General features: G+C 52.2%; 3 protein-coding genes across 4 annotated transcripts; all 3 read right to left on the reverse strand.

Annotated features, from left to right (window-relative positions):
• Window positions 1-554: 554 nt before the first annotated feature.
• Window positions 555-1592, reverse strand: LOC120647579. The gene has a single exon (XM_039924412.1). The coding sequence runs from the start codon at window positions 1432-1434 to the stop codon at window positions 721-723; it is 714 nt and encodes a 237-aa protein (XP_039780346.1). The 5' UTR covers window positions 1435-1592; the 3' UTR covers window positions 555-720.
• Window positions 1593-2089: 497 nt separating this feature from the next.
• LOC120647582 (kinesin-like protein KIN-14E) lies at window positions 2090-14646 on the reverse strand. 2 transcript variants are annotated; one of them, XM_039924415.1, is made up of 22 exons: window positions 14293-14643; window positions 13143-13441; window positions 12883-13054; window positions 12747-12808; window positions 12498-12675; window positions 12306-12415; window positions 6356-6455; window positions 6194-6280; window positions 5809-5985; window positions 5279-5549; window positions 5036-5197; window positions 4720-4935; window positions 4598-4635; window positions 4308-4471; window positions 4057-4182; window positions 3843-3968; window positions 3660-3731; window positions 3520-3582; window positions 3379-3441; window positions 3149-3211; window positions 2992-3054; window positions 2090-2892 (listed from the first exon to the last, which is right to left on the reverse strand). In XM_039924415.1, exons 1-22 carry the CDS (start codon window positions 14519-14521, stop codon window positions 2392-2394), a joined length of 3342 nt encoding a protein of 1113 aa, XP_039780349.1. In that variant the 5' UTR covers window positions 14522-14643; the 3' UTR covers window positions 2090-2391. The 2 variants fall into 2 exon arrangements, with proteins under 2 accessions (XP_039780349.1, XP_039780348.1); XM_039924414.1 differs by having other exon boundaries at window positions 3379-3582; window positions 12747-12817; window positions 13143-13444; window positions 14293-14646.
• A 1471-nt stretch (window positions 14647-16117) lies between these two features.
• Window positions 16118-16965, reverse strand: LOC120647583. The gene has a single exon (XM_039924416.1). It carries the CDS (start codon window positions 16869-16871, stop codon window positions 16320-16322), a length of 552 nt encoding a protein of 183 aa, XP_039780350.1. The 5' UTR covers window positions 16872-16965; the 3' UTR covers window positions 16118-16319.
• Window positions 16966-19862: the final 2897 nt, after the last annotated feature.

Below are 19862 nucleotides of genomic sequence, written 5' to 3' on the forward strand. Positions count from 1 at the left end.
AATGGCGTGTTTTTAAAGAGTCTACATCCAAAGAATTTTCCCTATTTTTTAGGTGTCGACGACTTGCTGCTGTTGCAAGCCTTCTGTTCTCCTGTCTGCTACCTTCTCGATAAGGACCCAGCAAAATTGCCGATTGATATACTAGCGTACTTAAAAAATCTAGCACCGCGATGGCGATCGTTCCCAGAAAACTCGGATGTTTGAGGTCACCTTTGAGATACTTTTAGATTGGATCCTATCTAATAGTTGAATGGCTGTACTTGTACAGGTAGAGGATGAAGAACCAGCGATGGTGCTTGGAACAAGCCACATGGTTCTACTGTCAGAGGATGAAGAATCTCCGTTGATCAGGAAATGTACATTGTAAAACAGAGGTGAAATCACTAGGAAAGCTGTATGAAATTCCGAGTTTGTATATACGCTTGAAACTACAGACAGATTTTCGTCGTGTCAACCGATGTGTCATCTAAATACGCAGAAATTTGCAGGAATCAGGGACTGTGCTTGGATTGGAACAAGTCACACAGTTGTAGTTGTACTGTACATCCAGAAGATGCAGAAGAGTCTGTCCTCGTTGATCAGATGCAATGCACACTCGTGAAATCAAGGAGAAATTTGCACTAAATCTTGGAGTTTACACTTGAAACTACTATACAGGCAAAAATTTAGTCCTGGCGGGACGAGACGACGGTGCCAAAAAGGAGCGGCGGCCGGAGGCGCTCACCAGAAGGCGCGCTTCCGGCGGAACCGCCTGGCCGTGGCGAGCAGGCCGACGCCGAGGCACACGGCCCACACCCCCATCTCCATCGCCCACCTCACCGTCTCCACCTCCACGTCCTCCTCCTCGTCCTTCCACGGCTCGCCGTCGTCGGAGACCACCTCCCAGTCCTCATCATCGGCGCAGGAGCCGCAGTGGCACCCCCAGGCGAGGTCCGTGGCCTCCTCCGGGATCCCCTCCAGCCTGGTGCCCCCGCCGCAGGCCAGCCCACGCCTGGACGTCGCCCTGGCCCTGTCCCTCATCAGCACGCCGCCCTCCGCGAGCACCACCACCTCCGCCACCGCGACCGGGGCCGGGCCCGGGCCCGCCCGGCGGCACTCGACGCGCCAGCCCAGCTCCCCGCGGCGCCTGAAGACGCCCTCGGCCGCCATCTCCTTGCCGGCGTAGACCTCGAACCGCGCGCCCTCGGCGGCGGCGACGCGGTCGGCACTGGCGTAGGCGTCGGCCGCGACCTGGCGGAGCGTGACCTCCGCGGGCGCGGCGGGCGGGAGCGCGCGGCCGTTGAGCCCCAGCGCGGCGCCGCCGATGGCCGGGAGGTAGACGAGCGCGAGGTCCGCCGGCACCGGGGCGGCCGGGGAGGAGAGGCGGAGGTAGAAGGCGCGGATGTCGAGGGTCGGCGTCGGGCGGCCGACCTCCATCGTGGTGGCGCGGCACATGGCTCGGTAGCTTGCTGTTGCTGGGTGTGGCCGTGTGGGTGGGTTGCCAGGGTTGGTGATAAAGCGCGGGAGAAGTCGTGGGTGGGTTCCGGTGGGCGCGCGGGGAGAGAGACGACGACGGGCTCGTGGTTTTCCGCGTCGCGCACGGGGTTTCCCTCCGGGGGCGGGGGGCAAACAAAACGGGGTGCAGTGCAGGAGCACACGGTTTCGTTTGGTTTGGCTCTCGATGCCTGCTTCGTCTTGGCCCCGTCTCGTCCTTTTCTGCGGGACGGCCTGGCGCGGGGAAAGGGATCAGCTGCAGTTCGGCAGCCTGCAGTTGGGCTACTGACAGGTGGGCCTGCGTGTGTGGGACCCACGTGTCAGGGACAGCACTGACACAGCTGGTGCCTGCGTCCCGTGTAGGAGATGTACATGTACTCCTCCTCCTATACCTAGAGGTGTTAGCTGACGTCTGAGACAGAGGAGTGAAGCCAAAACTTCGCCTTTCGAGTTTGGAGCTGCATAGCAACACGTGACGGCCATGGCCGCTGTACGGAGCCAAATTCTGTTTTTTCCCCATTGTTGTTTGCCGATCCCAGTCCAGGGTATTTCGCAACAGGCCGTGCATCTACAACAAACAAAACTTGGCATCCTGTTCTTGTTCAACAGGGTGACATTAGCATCAGGAATAAGAATAACCACTCATCAACAGCATAATATGATGTCCACACAAGCTAATTCTCCCTCCCTGTTGAATCAGCAAACGTAGTAGTACGCTACACCTAACAGTCCAACATAGGATTGTTGGTCTACATTAACTCTAAGGATGCAGCAGGACTCAGCAAAAAGTTGAGCCGCCCTCCCTCCCAAGACAACACATCCACATCCGGACTGTCTTACCGCAATGGAAATCGACAACTACAATAGACTGCGGGCCCGAATAAAACACCAGCGTTTACTAGAGCTAGGCATCATCTTCTACCGAACCCATCCTCTGGTCTTGGTCCCGCCTGGTTGCTGCCTGGGGACTCTGGAGCTAGGACCAGCAGCCTTGTGTGTAGCAGCGGCAGCGGCCCTTGACGACGCGGTCGACCTCCCGAGATTCTTCACTTGAGGTTCGGTTGATTTCCTCTTGAGCCTCGTCTCACGCTCGCCCGGCAGGCTCCTCTTCCTGCCAACATTCTGACCAGCTGCAGGACCCTTGTTCTCTTGTTCACCACCCATGGACGCGTTCCTTGCATCACCTTTTCTCTTCTTCTCGTTGACCGCTGCTTCAGGACCATCGGGAACACAAGAGTTCTCGCTGGGAGGCTGTTGCTTGTTCAGGGAATTCGAGCTCCTTAGGATGTGCTTCTCCTTCTCGCTCATCGCTTCCTCCCTAGAAAATGGCGGCAACTTCGCCTCTCGAGGAGTAGCAATGGCGGTGTCCAGTGTCATGTTTGTTTCCTGCACTTTGGTTTTGCTTTCAAGATCTCTCAGCTGAAATATGGAAAGGTCAAGCTTGGCGTTACTTTCCCCATGCTCAAATAAATGCACTACTGGGTACTACAATCTAGCAGTTTTGAGAAACAAGGCTACCTTAATCTGAAGCATTGCCTCCGTTCTCTGTGTTTCCAACAGTTCATGTCCTATTTCCCGTGCCTACATTTTTGGGGGCATAAAAAGGTCAATTACCTTATCTGAAAACATGTAGTAGAACCAAAGATCGATAGTACAACATCTTTAGAGGAGAAACCTTTAGTTCCGCAACTGATCGCTGGTGTTCTTGTTCCTTCAACTTGAGCTCCAGCTCTTTGATCTAAGAAAGGAAAAGGGGGTCACAATTCAACAAAACTAATTCAAATATCAGTGATGGCTACTGCTACATTAGAATGGTATTTTTTGCAAAAAAAAAGAAGGCAGGATATTGGTAATAAAATAAATCATATAGTAGAATTGAAGATAGCACATCATTCAAGGAGTCACCTTTAGTTCCGCAACAGATCGCTCGTGTTCTTGTTCCTTCAACCTGTGCTCCAGCTCTTTGATCTGACAAAACAAATAAAAATATTGATAATACCATTTCATATAGCAAAGCCAAAGATAGCAAATCTTTATAGGAGTCACCTTTAATTCCACAGCTGATCGGTCATGCTCTTGTTGCTTCAACTTGAGCTCCAGCTCTTTGATCTGAGAAAAGAAAAGAAAAAATATAAAAACAATCCAAGCATGCTGCTGAATCTCATTGATAACTATTCGCAAATTACCGTTTGCTTGAGAATTTCAACCTCAGAGTCTGATTGGCGTGGCTGTCTAAGTTTGCACTCCAACTCCACAATCTGAAAAGGGATAAGATGGGTACAAATAAATTTGAAGTTTCCTAATTAAGAAGCTACAACAACAATAACTATCCATGCTCCTTGTATGCAAACAACAGTTACTGCTCTCACCTTTTGCTGAAGGGCAGTACACATTTCTTCTTTCTCCTTTAGTTTTCCAGAAAGCTGGCGCTGCTGTTTCTCCGATGTAATTTGAGAATGTGCCTTGGAATCTAACTGCCCTTCAAGCTCTTTTACCTAATATACGTTTCAAAGGCTGTCAGGTACAAGTGAAAGACAATAACCAAGAAACAAAAGACGAGTTTTTGCCTAATCAAGTATATACCTTTTCTTGCAAGTTTTTGCAAAGTTGCTCTTTCCCTTTAGCTTTGGCCTCCAAATTCTGTAAGTTTTCTTCTAGCTTTCTCAAAGAATCATCCTTATGTCTGCCTTCTTGCTTAGCTCTTTCAAGCTAACATTCATTCAGCAGGAAAAATGTAAATTATATATTTATATATCATTAAGCCAGCTTCAAGCAGGTTGCTAGTACAAGTTCATCATGAAAGCTAACTTACAAAGATGACAACTAAAACTCACCATCTGTTTAGTCTTTTGAAGTTCAAAAGTATCAGCTTGCTTCTTTGCTGGTCCCAATTCAATACGTCGAACACGGCTGGCGAAGTTTAATGAACTCAAGGTTTCTGATACATCATTATCGGATGGGCTAATTTGCACAAACATCAATGCTTTAGAGTCTCCTCCTATTATCAATGTCAAAAGGCACAGAAGAAAAATAATCATATGGCTATGTGGGAAAAAATAAACAGAGGAGATGGTTAGACTTCAATCACGGAAATGGTTTTCCTTGAGCAAGCAGATCATCTTACCTAGAGAATCTTGCAGCAAGTGTGTCAACTTAGAATTCCTGATCAGAAAAGGCAAATAAGTAGTGAGTGAAGAAACAAATGGGTTACATACTTGCATATGCAGTTATATGAATACCACAAACCTGTAGGGAATATGACTGCTTTTCGTAGCAAGAGCTGAAATGACATCACCCAATGCAGAAAGTGATCTGTTGATATTTTGTGCTTCCTTAAGCCGTTCGCCTTGCACATCAGTCTTGGCTAAGCGCTCACTTCCAGCCAAATCTACAAGCCAAAGCTTGCTACTTGTACATTCTCCATTCAGCGAGTTATTAGCCTTCACCGTGATGCATAGCATGCTGAAGCAAAGTCAAAAGCCGAAAAGAACCAATTGGACAACAAGCGATCAGTTCGTGATATAAGAAATAATAAGATATAATGATAAAAACAGTGACCGACCAGTGGGAGCGACTGCTGTGCTCATTAACATTGTTTGAACCAACAGCCCTTGCATTGCTTCCAGCTAGCAAAACATTCCAAACCTCCTTTATGTTCTCGACTTTGGCCTCCACTAATCCAGGCACATGATGATATCCTTCACTGCTCTGCTTGATCTCCAGCCTAAATGTGAAAGATGGATGTTGAGTTAACACAAACTGATACTATTGTAAATGAAAAACAGGATAAAAAAAAATTCCATACTTTTTAGATGGAGACACTGCAAGAAGGTCCCTGATCTGTTCGTTGTAAACCTCAAGAACACTAACAGATAAATCGTATGTGACACTTTCTTTCCTCTCCTCTGCAATCTTGAACAATTCTTCCAGAGTTCTATAATTAACTCCTCTGTTCCTCTCAGTACCTTCCATGGTAAAGGTCTTTCCTGTTCCTGTCTGTCCGTAAGCAAAGATGCATACGTTGTAGCCATCTAAGACTGATGTGACCAGTGGAGACGCATCAGCATACACAACATCTGCTCATCAATTGAAGTTGCGCATTAGACAACCAAAGTCAGGTAAGGGAATTTATTTAATGCAACATAACTTAATAGCAGATAGCAGTTTTGCTTTGTAGCCAAATATGTATAAGTACCCAGGTACCAATCTTGCCCTTGTGATGTTAAACTAAAATAATTGAATTTTTTGTAGACTAATATGTCGAACACATTGACAAGACTACAGTCATAAAAAAATACAGCCTAATTCAAATACAAAAGTTGTGACTTAATATACCTTGATCATCCTTTGGTGTGAACACTCTATCAAACCTGAATGTCTTTTTGTTTGTTCCAGCATTTGTAATTACAATGTCCCCATCATTGGCTCCATCAAAATCCACTACACATTTCTGACCTTGGGACACCTCATCTTTGCTTAAGGGTCGGCACCGACAGAAAACTCTGATATTCCCTGAAATAGTAGAGAAAGACAGATAGAATAGGAACATGAAATCCATTATCTCAGCTAAATGTTAGATGTGTAAACAACTGAACAAAACCCTGTTTATTTGAGCTTCCGGACACTTTTGGGCTGTTAGCTTTTGCGATGTCCAAAAGCCATTGGTCCAAAAGTGTCCAGAAGTTCAAACAAACAGGGTCAAGGAAAGGATGATAGACACCTTTTGTCTCCTGAACAATATTATGAAGTTTCTTCCTCTTGTCCATCTCTTCATAGTACTTCAGTTTTAAATCCTCACACTGTGCAACTGCAACAATTAAACCATACATTGTTTATTTATAACAGTTGCAAGGCTGCACAATAATGCTACTTCAGATATTACCTAGGGCCTGAACTGCTCCAATCATCTTGCTCAAATCAGGAATTGCATTTGCACAATCATGTGCTTCAAGAGATAACAGTGCCTGCTCTTGTTTCATGGCCTGAGGATTAAGGAGTGAAAACTATTGAAGTTAACTTATTCCAGTTGCTGCTGTGCTAACATATGCATTAAATCTGTTGGAGTATATTGAGCCCATGTGTATAGAGGCCCATCTAGAGGCCCATGTATTGGATCTATATATACCCACCCATCTAGGGTTGGAGGAATAGAGCAATTATTCTCTCCATCATGGTATCACTAGCTTAGGTTTAGGTTTTCTCCTCTACTCTGTTTCCAGCGCCGGCTCCTCTGGTGCCCGCCGCCGGCGGCCGGCCTCCTCCTCCCTATCCCTCTCCTCTTTCCCTCCCCTCCCTTCCGCCTCCTCTGCTCCGGCTGCAGGCGCCGTGGATGCGTGGCCCCTGCTTCCCCGTGGTGCAGCAGCCGCCGCCGCCGCCGCCGCCTGGGCCCAGCCCTCTACTCCGTCCGCAGGCGCTCCAGCCGCCGCCGCCTGGCCCGGCACCTCGCCTGCGGATCCGCGCCGCCGGTCGCGTGGCCCAGAGCCACCGCCGCCGCCTTGGCAGCGCGAGCCCCCCCCCCGCCCGATCCGGCCGCTGCTGGCGCCGGCCCGGAGATGGAGGGGACCGTGGGGGGCGCGGATCCGCAGATCCAGGGGCCGCCGGGGCAGCCTGGACCACAGGCGCCGTCGCCAGGGACGCCCGACCTGCAGCCTGCGCCCCAGCCTGGGCCGCACGCGCCTCTGCAGCTGCCTGAGACGCCTGGGCTTGCTGCTACCGCAGCTGCAGCCGCGCAGGCCGCCCACCGCGTCGCCGTCGCCGCCGGGAAGCTGCCCGCCACCGACGACGCGCCAGATCCCGCGTGGCCTGGCCTCGGGATGTCGCCAGCGGACGCGCCGATCTCCGCCGCCGCCCTCCGCGGGCATCAGGCCGACGCCGCTCTCGCCGCGGCCCTCCTCGCCGCCAAGTCCGAGGCTTCGGCAGCCCAGGAGTGGGTCCGTGTAGCTGCCCTCGCCTGGGAGCGCGAGCGTGCCACGGCCGACGCCCTCGCCCTCCGGGTCGCCGAGGCGGAGCGCTTTCTCCGCATCTCCTCCGGCCAGTTGCCCGTCGACCCCGAGCCCGGCAGCTCCTCCTCCCGCCGTGCCCCGCCTGCTGGATCTGGAGCCCGGTACGACCCGACAGACCCCATGGTCGCCCAGCTCCACCTCCAGGCCGCCGGTGTCCCGAACATCAGGGCCCTGGTCTCCGTCCTCCTCGATCCCGCATCCTCCTCCTACGGCCGCTGGCGGGACCAGGTCCTCCTCACCCTCCGCCGCTACGCCCTCGACGACCACGTCCTCGTCGACCCGCCGATCGAGGCGCGGGACGTGACGTGGCTGCGCCTCGACAGCGTCGCCCTGTCCTGGATCTTCGGGACCATCTCCCTAGATCTGCAGGACCTCGTCACGACCCACGGCGGCACCGCGTGACAGGCTTGGGTGGCGCTCGAGGGGCAGTTCCTCGGCAACGCCAAGTACCGCGCCCTCCAGCTCGACGCCACCTTCCGCACTTTCGTGCAGGGGGGCCTCTCCGTCGGTGAGTACTGCCGGCGGATGAAGAGCATAGCCGATGCTCTTCACGACCTCGGGGATCCGGTGTCCGATCGGGTCTTGGTGCTCAATGTCCTACGGGGACTGAGCAGCACCTACGACCACCTGAAGGGCTGGATCGCTCGCAAGAGGCCCTTCCCCACCTTCTTGCAGGTTCGGGACGACCTCGCCCTCGAGGAGATCACCAAGGGTCTCGCACCCGGATCGTCCTCGCCCGCCCCCGCCGCGTTTGTTACTACTCCACCGGCCTCCTCCGCTGCTCCTGCCACCTCCCTCCTTGGTGCTGCTACCGCTGGGCAGACCGGAGGAGGGGGGGCCGTGGACGTCGCCGGCGACGGGGTGGTGGTGGCGGCACTGGTGGCCCTGCTTCTGGGAGCACCGGTACCGGTGGGGGCCGCCGGGGCGCACCGACTCCGGCTCCCGCTCCTGTCCCTGCCGCTGGAGGTACGCCCTGGCCATCCTTCAGCAACCCATGGTCAGGGCGCATCTCGATGTGGCCGTTCCAGGGTCCTGGAGGGGGGCCTCGTTCTCAGCTCCAGCCGGCGGCCATGTTCACTGGCACTGCTCCACTCTTCGCGCCGTCCTGGACCCCGCCCGCTCAGCCCAGCCAGTAGCCGACCTGGCCTGGGGGGTGGGACCATGGGACTGACGCCGCCGACCAGCACCGAGTGGATCGCCGACTCGGGCGCCTCGTTCCACACCACTCCCGATGCTGGTATCATTTCTTCTGTCCGACCCCCACACCCCTCTTGTCCTTCTTCTATCATGGTTGGTGATGGGTCTTGCCTTCCTGTCACCGCCGTGGGTTCTGCTCCTCGTCTTCCTCATGTTCTTGTTGCTCCTCAAATGGTTCACAACCTTCTTTCTATTCGTCAGTTTACTGCTGACAACTCATGTTCTATCGAATTTGACTCTTCTGGTCTTACTGTGAAGGATTCGGCTTCCCGGCGTCCACTTCTCCGATGTGACAGCCCGGGGCCCCTTTACACTCTTCGGCTTCCTGCTTCCGCTGCCTCGCCTTCGGCTTCTTCGTCTTCTGCTTTTGCCGTGACGCCTTCTTCCACCACCTGGCATCGCCGGCTTGGTCACCCCGGCCGCGACGTTTTGGCTCAGCTCCGCCGTAGTACCGATGTTCCATGTACTAGGGCTCCTGCTGAGTACCTCTGTCATGCCTGCCAGTTAGGTCGTCATGTTAGACTTCCGTTTTCTTTTTCTTCTTCGCATGCTGCGCATGCTTTTGATCTCATTCACTGTGACCTGTGGACATCTCCGGTACTCAGCATGTCTGGCTATAAATATTATCTGGTCATTGTTGATGATTTTTCTCATTACTCTTGGACTTTCCATTTGCGCGCTAAGTCTGAGACCTTCCCCACCCTCCTCCACTTCTTTGTCTGGGTGTCCACTCAGTTCGGCCTCACCGTTAAGGCCGTCCAGTGTGACAACGGGCGGGAGTTCGATAACTCCACCTCCCGGTCTTTCTTCCTGTCTCGGGGTGTTCAGCTGCGTATGTCTTGTCCGTATACCTCTCCTCAGAACGACGTCGTGCGCACCCTTCTGATCTAGTCTTCTCTCCCCCCGCGCTTCTGGGCTGAGAGCCTCCACACCGCCACCTACCTGCTCAACCGACTTCCGTCCACTGCTTCTCCTGCTCCCACTCCACACCACGCTCTTTTCGGTACCCCTCCTCGCTACGACCACCTTCGGGTCTTCGGGTGTGCGTGTTACCCTAACACCTCCGCCACCGCTTCTCACAAGCTGGCGCCCCGCTCGACTCGTTTTGTGTTTCTTGGGTACTCCCCTGACCACAAGGGGTACCGATGCTTTGACCTCACCTCTCGCCGCGTTCTGATCTCCCGACACGTCGTCTTCGACGAGTCGGATTTCCCCTACTCCACCTCCTCCACACCTTCAGATCCCGAGCTCGCGTCTCTGTTTCCGACTGACCCGGTGGTTCAGCCACCGTTACCTGTCTGTCCTTTTCCTGCAGGTTTTCCTGGCGCACCGGCACCGCTTCCGGTGATCCCTGCTGCGCCGAGCACGGGCCCGGTGCCCGCGGTCGCGCCACGCTCGGCCCCCGGACCTCCGGTTGTGTTGTGCCGCGCACGGACCCGGTGTCTTCTGCTGCGCCTCGCGCGGCCCCGGTGCCTTCCCCTGCACCTGAGCGGTACGCTCAGCCGGTGCAGGTGTACCGGCGTCGTCCGGCGCCGAACCCGGCGCCGCAGCGGTACGCTGAGCCGGTGCAGGTGTACCGGCGTCGTTCCGCGCCGACACCGGCTCCGGCTCCTGCTCCGGAGGCTCTTGCGACGCCGACACCGGAGCCGTCGCCGACGCTACCTCCTCCGGCTCCCTCTCGCACAGAGCCGGAGGTGTACCACCCGCCGGTCACCCATCGGGATCCTCGACATATCCATCCCATGGTGACTCGGCGAATGGCGTCCCAGGCCGCGACTCTCTCCGCCACCGAGGGAGAGCCGCGGGTCTCTCCGGTACCCTCCTCTGTCCGCGACGCCTTGGCGGATCCTCACTGGCGTCGCGCGATGGAAGAGGAGTACGCGGCTCTTCTTGCCAACCAGACGTGGGACCTCGTGCCGCGTCCGTCTGGTTGCAATGTGGTGACTGGCAAGTGGATCTGGACGCATAAACGTCGGGCTGACGGCACACTGGAGCGCTACAAGGCTCGCTGGGTTCTCCGGGGGTTCACTCAGCGGTCTGGTGTGGACTATGATGAGACTTTCAGCCCGGTTGTGAAGCCCGCTACGGTGCGCACGGTCCTCTCACTTGCGCTCTCGCGCACTTGGCCTGTGCACCAGCTGGACGTGAAGAATGCATTCCTTCACGGCACCTTGTCAGAGACTGTTTACTGCTCTCAGCCTGCGGGATTTGTGGACTCGAGTCGTCCGGATATGGTCTGCCGGCTCAACAAGTCTCTCTATGGACTGAAGCAGGCTCCACGGGCTTGGTACTCTCGGTTCGCCACATTCTTGCTGACACTGGGGTTCACCGAGGCCAAGTCTGACACGTCTCTCTTCATCTACCGCCGTGGGGATGAGACGGCATATCTGCTGCTATATGTCGATGACATTGTGCTCACAGCTTCCAGTCAGCAGTTGCTTCAGAGTGTCATCTCCTCTCTGCAGCAGGAGTTCGCTATGAAGGATCTTGGTCAGCTCCACCACTTTTTGGGCGTCATTGTTGAGCCTTGCCCGTCTGGTCTCCTTCTGCACCAGCGGCAGTACGCCCTCGATATTCTGGAGCGGGCTGGGATGACTGATTGCAAGCCCTGCTCCACTCCAGTCGACACTCAGGCGAAGCTATCTGCTGATCTGGGTGATCCGGTGGCTGAGCCTACAGCCTACCAGAGTCTGGCCGGCGCTTTGCAGTACCTCACCTTCACCAGGCCGGACCTCACCTACGCTGTTCAGCAGGTCTGTCTCCACATGCATGATCCCCGGGAGTCACACCTTGCTGCGCTGAAGCGTCTCCTTCGGTACGTCCGTGGCACTGTGGACCTCGGCCTGGTACTTCACCGCTCGTCCTCTGCTGAGCTGGTGGTCTACACCGACGCTGACTGGGCTGGCTGCCCGGACACTCGTCGCTCCACCTCCGGCTACGCCGTCTTCCTGGGCGGCAACCTGGTCTCCTGGTCGTCCAAGCGGCAGCCGGTTGTCTCCCGCTCCAGTGCCGAGGCGGAGTACCGGGCTGTCGCTAACGGCGTGGCGGAGGTGTCCTGGCTGCGACAGCTCTTGGCGGAGCTCCACAGCCCGCTCGCCAAGAGCACGCTCGTCTACTGCGACAACGTCAGCGCCGTGTATCTCTCCACCAACCCCGTCCAGCATCAGCGGACGAAGCACGTAGAGATCGACCTACACTTCGTGCGCGACAGAGTCGCCATCGGCGATGTTCGGGTACTCCATGTCCCGACTACCTCCCAGTTTGCTGACATCTTCACGAAGGGGCTGCCCTCGTCGACCTTCTCGGAGTTTCGATCCAGCCTCAACGTAGCCGGTGGCTAGTTGTGGCTGCGGGGGGTATTAGCCCTTTTGTGCTCTACTTGTACTCTCATCTTGTCCAGTCTTGAACACCGCTGCGTCGGTTGTTCAGACTGCGGGGGGGGTGTTAGCTTTCTTGTTGTCCAGTCTTGAACACCGCTGCGCCGGTAGTTCAGACTGCGGGGGGGTGTTGGAGTATATTGAGCCCATGTGTATAGAGACCCATCTAGAGGCCCATGTATTGGATCTATATATACCCACCCATCTAGGGTTGAAGGAATAGAGCAATTATTCTCTCCATCAAAATCATCTTTACCTTGATTTTCCTTTCCAAATTAGATATGGCAGCAATCCACAATTTTTTGTCATTTTCGTATTTCTGGGAAACATTTCTTAGCTGGCCACTCTCTCTACCAAGAGCTTGCTCTGTAGACAAATGGATAAAAATTGTGAGCCTATGCAAACAATTGGGATGGGAAGATTATCACTGCAGTGGCATAATCCATACCAAGACTATCCATTTCAGCACTCTTCTGGTGAAGCTCTATTTTAAGCCTTCCAAGCTCCAGATTGGTAGAGTCTACTGAAGACCATGCCATGTAACATTCATTGGTCTTCATAGTGCATTGACTGGTTAGCTCCTCAATCTGTTTCTCATACTTTGAGATCAGTTTACTTGTCCTAGTCTGCATAGTCATAGATCATGCATAAGGGTCACGTCAAATATGAAGTTTTAACCGTCTGTGAAAGTTCTGACCTGGGTACTTGAAAAATCAATATCTGCTGAACATCTTTTGCACAAGGCATTCCCATCTGTAACTGAGTTTGCTGCCACAAGCGTTAGACAACAATCTCTCTGAAAATAAGTAAACTGCATCGAATCAGCTCCTTACCTGTTAAACATGGTGCTTTTCGGATGCATATCCCACAAACCATGGGACTTCCTCTTACTCCTTTGAAATTGACCATAAGAGCACCATTCATCTCAACAGTAACCCTAATATCACGCACTTGAAGGGGTCTGTTTCCACCAACCACAGCATAAACATCGAATTGAGACAATACCTGTGGATTGAAAAGTGATGGTCTTAGCTGAATCTGAACAGAAACCAAGAGACACGATTACCAGTGTTTAACAAGTTAGTATACTTGCCTTTTCATCTTGCACGAGGACATCAAATGTACTGAGTCCTTTTGGCCCACAAGTGTAGAGTATCTCCGCAAAATGCAGATCCAGAAAATAGTCTCCAGGGGCAAGAGCGTTGAACTTGTAGCTGAAACTGCCATACCGTGCTGAGTGGTAAATAGAGGGATAATCACCACCTTCGATTATGCTTTCATTCGTTTCTATCACATCCCCTCCTTCAAAGAATGAATCACCGGTAACCTTTACGTTGGAATCACAGCCTTCAATTGCACCGCCACCGGCATTAATGAAGAGAACAGATTCGTCTGCTTCATGACAGGCAACAGAGGAGAGTAAGAGGGGTCCCTATAGCTAACAAAACATAATAAAGTGAAAGTTTCTTGAATACTTCGATTCTAACATTGATAATTTGATATCAGGAACAATCTCTTATAATCTTTGTATGTATGATAGATGATTCAGATACAACTATGAAAATAATCATAATTCTGTGCAGCTGTTACACTCAGTTAGGACACTGAAACCAAACAGGATTGTAAAAATATTTCATAATTGCAATATTATGAGATCATATATTCTGAACCGAAAGTGTAAATGGATAAATATACAGGAATAGTTCTTTGGTAACATGCCTACTTTTACTTATCAAAGCTACATTTTCCTTGTTCAATAGTCGAATCCAGCCAACTCCAAGCCATAACAATATCCTAGTTTCAGTTACAATGTGAATCGCAGGAACAGGTAAGCACATCAATCCATTGAGAGCTGCTATGTTTTTTGGAAGATATTATAACAAACCACAAAAAAGTTTGTAATCTAAAATCTGAGCATAAGAATATTAAGTGCATGAAAATTCAGCATTATAAAGGATCTTGGTAAGCTCCATGTGCAGCACAACGCCCCAGAAGCTTATAATTCTAGAAAATGAATCAGCGGAACTTGTGAGTCTGCGAATCCGGAGCTAGCTTCTAAATTCTCGGGAGGGGAAGGAACTGATTTGGGCCTAGGGTTTGTTCCCCCGACCTCCAACAAGTACCAACTGAAGATCTCTATACAAGGGAGCCCCCGAGCTCGACGAACCCAGGACAACAAACTAGCACGATCCAATTGAAATTACAAGGAACCCTAATAGGAAGGGAAGGTACAGGAACGGCACCTGAGCGGCAGTCGCCCATCCTGAGGCCGGACATGACGACGCGGGGCCCGGACACGAGAATCATAGACTCCACCACCTCCTGCGGCGAAAGAGCCGGCGCCGGGGGCGGGGCGTCCTCCTCGTCGCGGCCGGGGCTGGCGCAAGCCGGCGCGTGGCTCTCCCCGTCGGCTGTCCACGAGAAGTCCATGAGGTCGCCGCCGCCGGGGCACCGCGCCTCGGCGCCTTCCATTGGATCCGAGAGTGAGGTGGATCTGGAGGCTGCTTCCTGGATGGAGTTTGCCGTTTGGGGGGAGAGATGATTCGGGAATGCTTTGAGGTTTTGCCTGCCTGCTTATTTGCCCCCGCGATGGGAATTCGAACTTGTGATATTGACGACCGTTGGCCTGGGGGTCGTCGAGACGAGAGCGGTGAGCTGTTGGGCCATGGGTGCCGCGATTTGTGTGTTTTTTTCTGGGCTTGTGCGGCGGGCTAAGGCTGGCCATTTTCATTGTTTTCTGATGGGTCTGGCCCAACAGGAACTCTTATAATAATGCCTTATAATAATAATAATAATAATAATAATAATAATAATAATAATAAAGGAAACAATGCGGCTGAAGACGACGTGCCAAAGTGATTTTCGTTGCATCTTGGCAGTTCCCGTCCCTAGTAGACTTGAAAAGGAGTGAGACCACCCAACATGGAAAGACGATGAGCGGCAAACCTGATATCGTCGATCAGATCGGACGCAACTGTCGTGATCCTCTTATTGTTAAGTGCTTACCTCGTAGGCAGTAGCATGTCAGCAGCAGTTGAGTTGTAGAAATCTGAGAAACCGGGGGTACGGTACATCCGGATATGCGCAGGCTACAGATAATGCGGTTGCTATCATCTCATGGTGGCACACGACATCGCTTTTGTTTTCGATTCAGATGGCAAAGCTTCTCTTTTCTCCGATAAAGAATCAATCTCCTGAATTTTAATTTTCTAGATGAGTCACTGTCCAAGTCTAATCAATAATAGTACTCCTCCATCGCCGTAATCCCAATCCAAACAGCCGCAGTGGCAGTATAAACTCTGAACAATCATACAATACTACTAGTACCCTCCCATGTCCATCAGCCGTGGCATTTGACTCATCCACAACCAACCAGAGCTAGTTTCACACAGAAAACGGATTGGATTAACACGGCCTGTAATAAAAGGCATGGTAAGAACCCAATCACTGATGGATGGAAAGAGGAAGACGACAGGCAGATTAACCCATCATCCATGATCCATCTCACTCACGAGTCATGACAGGGACAGCCCACACTGGACCAAACGACGAGAGGCAAAAAGGACGGCTGGCGCACACGCTGCTGACGCACAAGAACAAGAAGGGGAGAAGAAAAAAAGATGCGTAGCCTGAATCTGGAGGAGATAGAGATAGAGATAGAGATCTGAATTTGCGATCGCCGATTTCTGAAGCCGTCACGCCGCCACTGGTGACGAGTAGAATAATGCAGGCCCGCTGTACGTGCGCCACCAACCCCACCACCACAAGCTGATGCTGATAAGCAGAGGAGCAGGAAGAGGAATGCTATAGAATAGAATGATTGGATTGGAATACCTGACGAGCGAGCCTATTGGCGTCCATGTTCAGGCCGAAAACAATGGCGAATGGGAACAAACTACGTTGCATCATGCTGCTATTTTCTACTAGTTTTGTTTCTAGGTGTTGATGCAGGGCAGGGCTTCCTATTAGTATAATGCCCGCCCGTGTCAAAATCACGGCTTTCTTTAGTGCCAGATGAGCCCAGCGTGATCCATCATAGAGGTCATTTCATCATCATCTTCTTCATCATCATCATCTTGATGGTTGCGACCGATTTGGTATTCATTCAGTCAGCAATCAGGTGAAAATTGAACAAGATCAGGCAGGGTTCTCAAACCAATCAGATTGAATGTATTGAATTCGATTCAGGTGTTGAGCGATAGACATTAAATAAGGCTAGAGCGACTTGCTGAAATGGCAGGAGCTGAGGAGATCTGCTGCTTGTTGTTGTTCAGAAGTCCAGGAACCCGGTCTGCCGCAGCACAGCGTTGCGGACGCGGCGGAGGTCGCGCCCCTTGAGCGTCCGCCCGGCGCCCTCCAGCACCGACGACGACCGCGCGTGGCGCCGCGCCGCCACCACGTGCGGCGGCGCCACCATCTCCTCCCCCTCCTCCTCGTCGGACTCGTCCGCGGCCTTCCTGCCGCCCTCCGCGCGGCGCGCCGCCGCGGCCTTCCCCGGCCACACCGGCACCCTAACCGGCGCCGACTGCCTCGGCGCGGCGGCGCCTGCGGCTCCCGGCGCCACCGCCCTCACGGGCACGGCCACCCCCGCGCCGCCCTCGGCGAGGAGGGACGACAGCCCGAAGCTCTGCGGCACCGTGTGCGCGCGGCGCCTCGCGCGCGGCGGTGGTGGCGCCGGCGGGGCGTCCTGTCCGCCGCCCGCCGGCCACACCACGTCGCGCTCGTCGAGCTCGAACGGCAGCGCGTCAGGGCCCGACTCCAGCTGCTTGAGCAGGCCAAGAAACCGGAGCGACCCCGTGCCCGGCGTCCTCGGCATCGCCATTGGCGCGGAGCAGATCGATTCTCCCTTGAGCTCCTCCTCTCCTCTAAATGGGATTTGTGTGGGCGGCTAGTTGCGCCCAAGTGATTGTGTTGGGTTTGGATGCTCCAAGTGAAGTCCAATAATGTTTTGGCTTTGGTTATATATAGTGGTGGGGTGGAGGCAGGAAGACGAGAGGGAAGAGCGAGTGGAAGTGGGCCATGGGCAAAGGAGGACGATGACGTGTCATCTGTCCTTGAGTGGGGCCCGCTTGAGGAAATGGTCCAGGGAATCTCCAGGTAGATGCAGTGGGATTCCTTCCATTCCGGTGTGGATTTTTTTTTAATCTGGCTGATGCGATTTTCCCGTGGGAAGCCCAAGCTTCTGCGTGTGTTTAGATGGTGGATCCAAGTGAATCGGAATGGGTTCGACTCATTTCAATCCATCTTTGCCTGCAACATTATGTGAGTTGGGTTCCTCGCTTAACGAGCAATATTTCTTGAGACGGTGCACCAAATCAAATCAAGCTAGCGGACGGCGGTGTACTGTCGGACATCCTATTTAATTTAAGATTTATCCAGAGTTGATAATAATGATGCATATATGTTTTCATCCATAGTTGAAATCCATTTTATCCTCCCTCTCTTCATGAAATCCAGTTTATCCTCCATCTCTTCATTAAGCCAGTGCTACATCATCTAAAATTGTGACATTGCACTCTATTTAATGTGTATAAAAACTCTCATGAAACCTCTATTAGAAATAGCGTTATACTACTAGCTTTACTTTTTTTTTTGAGGAACTACTAGCTTTACTTTGGGAAAGGTTATCCCGAGTTGACTGCACAACCATCCAGTAATCCGTTTCAAAAAGTGAAGAAAGATGGAATTGGCGGTTTGACGATGGTGACGCGCGGCTGGTCGTGAGCTTCTCTTAGTTGAGGTTATTACTCCATAGATAGGCTAGGTGGAGCAGCAGGGACAGGCCGTGGTGGCTAGGACATTACAAGGGCTGTGTTTAGATGAGATGAAAAGAGGGAGAAAAAATCACATCAGTCACTATAGCACACTGTAGCACTTTTCGTTTGTTTGTGGTAAATATTGTCCTACCATGACCTAACTAGGCTCAAAAGATTCGTCTCGCAACGTACATCAAAACTATGCAGTTAGTTTTTTTATTTAACTACATTTAGTACTCCATGCATGGGTTATTTGCTATATTTAATGTTTCGATGTGATAGGAGATGTGATGGATGTGATGGAAAGTTTGAAAATTTGGTGGGAACTAAACACACCCAAGAAATGAATTGCAGTGATGGTGAAAGCAGTGGCCCATGGAACGCCTTATTATTATAGGGGCCGGCGGTGCAGTGTATCTGGCGGCGTGGCATTTCCATCTCTTTGGCTGTGTTTAGATGAGGGGAATTGGGGGAGAAAAAGTCACGTCAGTCACTGTAGCACACTGTAGCACTTTTCGTTTGTTTGTGGTAAATATTGTCCTACCATGACCTAACTAGGCTCAAAAGATTCGTCTCACAACGTACATCAAAACTATGCAATTAGTTTTTTTATTTAACTACATTTAGTACTCCATGCATGAGTTATTTGCTATATTTAATGTTTTGATGTGATAGGAGATGTGATGGATGTGATGGAAATTTTGGTGGAACTAAACACACCCTTTCTTGTTTTCCTTGTTGCGTGCATTGGCTAGTCGATCCACAGTAGTACACGCTAACCACAGTAACGAGACTTTCCAGACGGCAGGCATGAGAAAGAGAAACGGGTCCTCGATCACATATGAAGAAGGAAGCAGGCGTGCTCATCTTCCTAGCTTGCTAGTCTTTGGCTACTACTTGACTACGGAGTTCTTGGGTACAAGAAGTAGAGGCATCTTTGGGTTTGTTGCCCAAGATGGGTTTGGTGGCGGTGACCGGTGGGTGGTGGTGATGAATGGAGGCTGGAAACGGGACGGCAGCAGATTTAGATTTGTGTGTGATATGATATAGTATAGGGTTAATTGGAATGATGCCATTACAATTCTGCGACTTCTCTGATGTACCATTACAATTCAGCTATTTGCAACCGTGCCATTACAATTCGCTCTCTACCTGCCTCATGCCATTTTCTACGGCCGCGGCGACGTCGGGCCCACCTGCAGGCCGGCGAACCCATACGATTCTTCTGTATGGACGCCTTTGCCCCTCCCCGACTCGGATAGAGCCCGTTGACTCCGTCGCTCTCACTCCCTGGCTCTCACTCGCTCACCTCGCGTTCCCCCTCCCGACGAACCCTAACCCTAGAAGCTGAGGAGGCGACTGGCCGGCGGCGACGACCTGCAGGCGACGGCGGGAGAGGAAGCCACGAAGGGAGTGCCAATGAAGGGGGCCTGAAGCGGATGGTGAGTTCCCCTTCCATGGACCCGCCCCCCTACCCAACGGGGGGGGGGGGGGGGCGGCGATGGAGGTCGACGGCGTGGAGTCCAGGTACACCAAAATCTCCCCGCATCTGACTTGAGGACGTGTGGAATCGTAGGTTGTGTTGATTTGCTTCGTCTGTATAGGGTTGATTTGTTCTCGTTAGAGATTCTGGTGGAAGGGTTCCTCACAGTGGATCCGATGGGTAGGAAAGTTTACTCTAAGGGTCGGGTGATTAAGTGGGATGTGGAGATGGGCTCGTTTTCGCTTGAATTGTTGATGACAAGTATGCAAAATGAAGTGAAATGGGCACCAACCCAGTCTGCCACAGTCTGGTTCTATCACAAGAGGTTGGGTGAGGACATTAGGTTAACTGAAGAATTTCAATTGCATCAGATATTTGAGATGTATGAGTCAGAGATGTGTTGCCATGTGGTTGTAGCTATCCTAGATAATACCAAAATTTCAGAGGTTGTGCTAACTGATGAGTTAGAGCCTTTGTGTGTGGTGCCACCTACTGATGAGGTGCCTGCTAACCCAACTGGAGTGTCTGCATCCAAAGTGGCAGATTCAGAAGAGCCTGCAGCTAAGGAGGCATA

Source organism: Panicum virgatum, chromosome 9K, assembly GCF_016808335.1.
Source record: "Panicum virgatum strain AP13 chromosome 9K, P.virgatum_v5, whole genome shotgun sequence".
NCBI lineage: Eukaryota > Viridiplantae > Streptophyta > Magnoliopsida > Poales > Poaceae > Panicum > Panicum virgatum.

What these genes read in the sequence shown, in the direction of transcription:
- LOC120647579 (XM_039924412.1), bottom strand. Translation starts at nt 1,434, where the DNA reads ATGTGCCGCGCCACCACGATGGAGGTCGGCCGCCCGACGCCGACCCTC.
- LOC120647582 (XM_039924414.1), bottom strand. Translation starts at nt 14,521, where the DNA reads ATGGAAGGCGCCGAGGCGCGGTGCCCCGGCGGCGGCGACCTCATGGAC. An exon ending in TGCTGAAATGGATAGTCTTG is followed by an intron (nt 12,416 to 12,497) that starts GTATGGATTATG and finishes ATTTGTCTACAG; the next exon opens with AGCAAGCTCTTGGTAGAGAG. An exon ending in TTCAAAAGACTAAACAGATG is followed by an intron (nt 4,183 to 4,307) that starts GTGAGTTTTAGT and finishes AATGAATGTTAG; the next exon opens with CTTGAAAGAGCTAAGCAAGA.
- LOC120647583 (XM_039924416.1), bottom strand. Translation starts at nt 16,871, where the DNA reads ATGGCGATGCCGAGGACGCCGGGCACGGGGTCGCTCCGGTTTCTTGGC.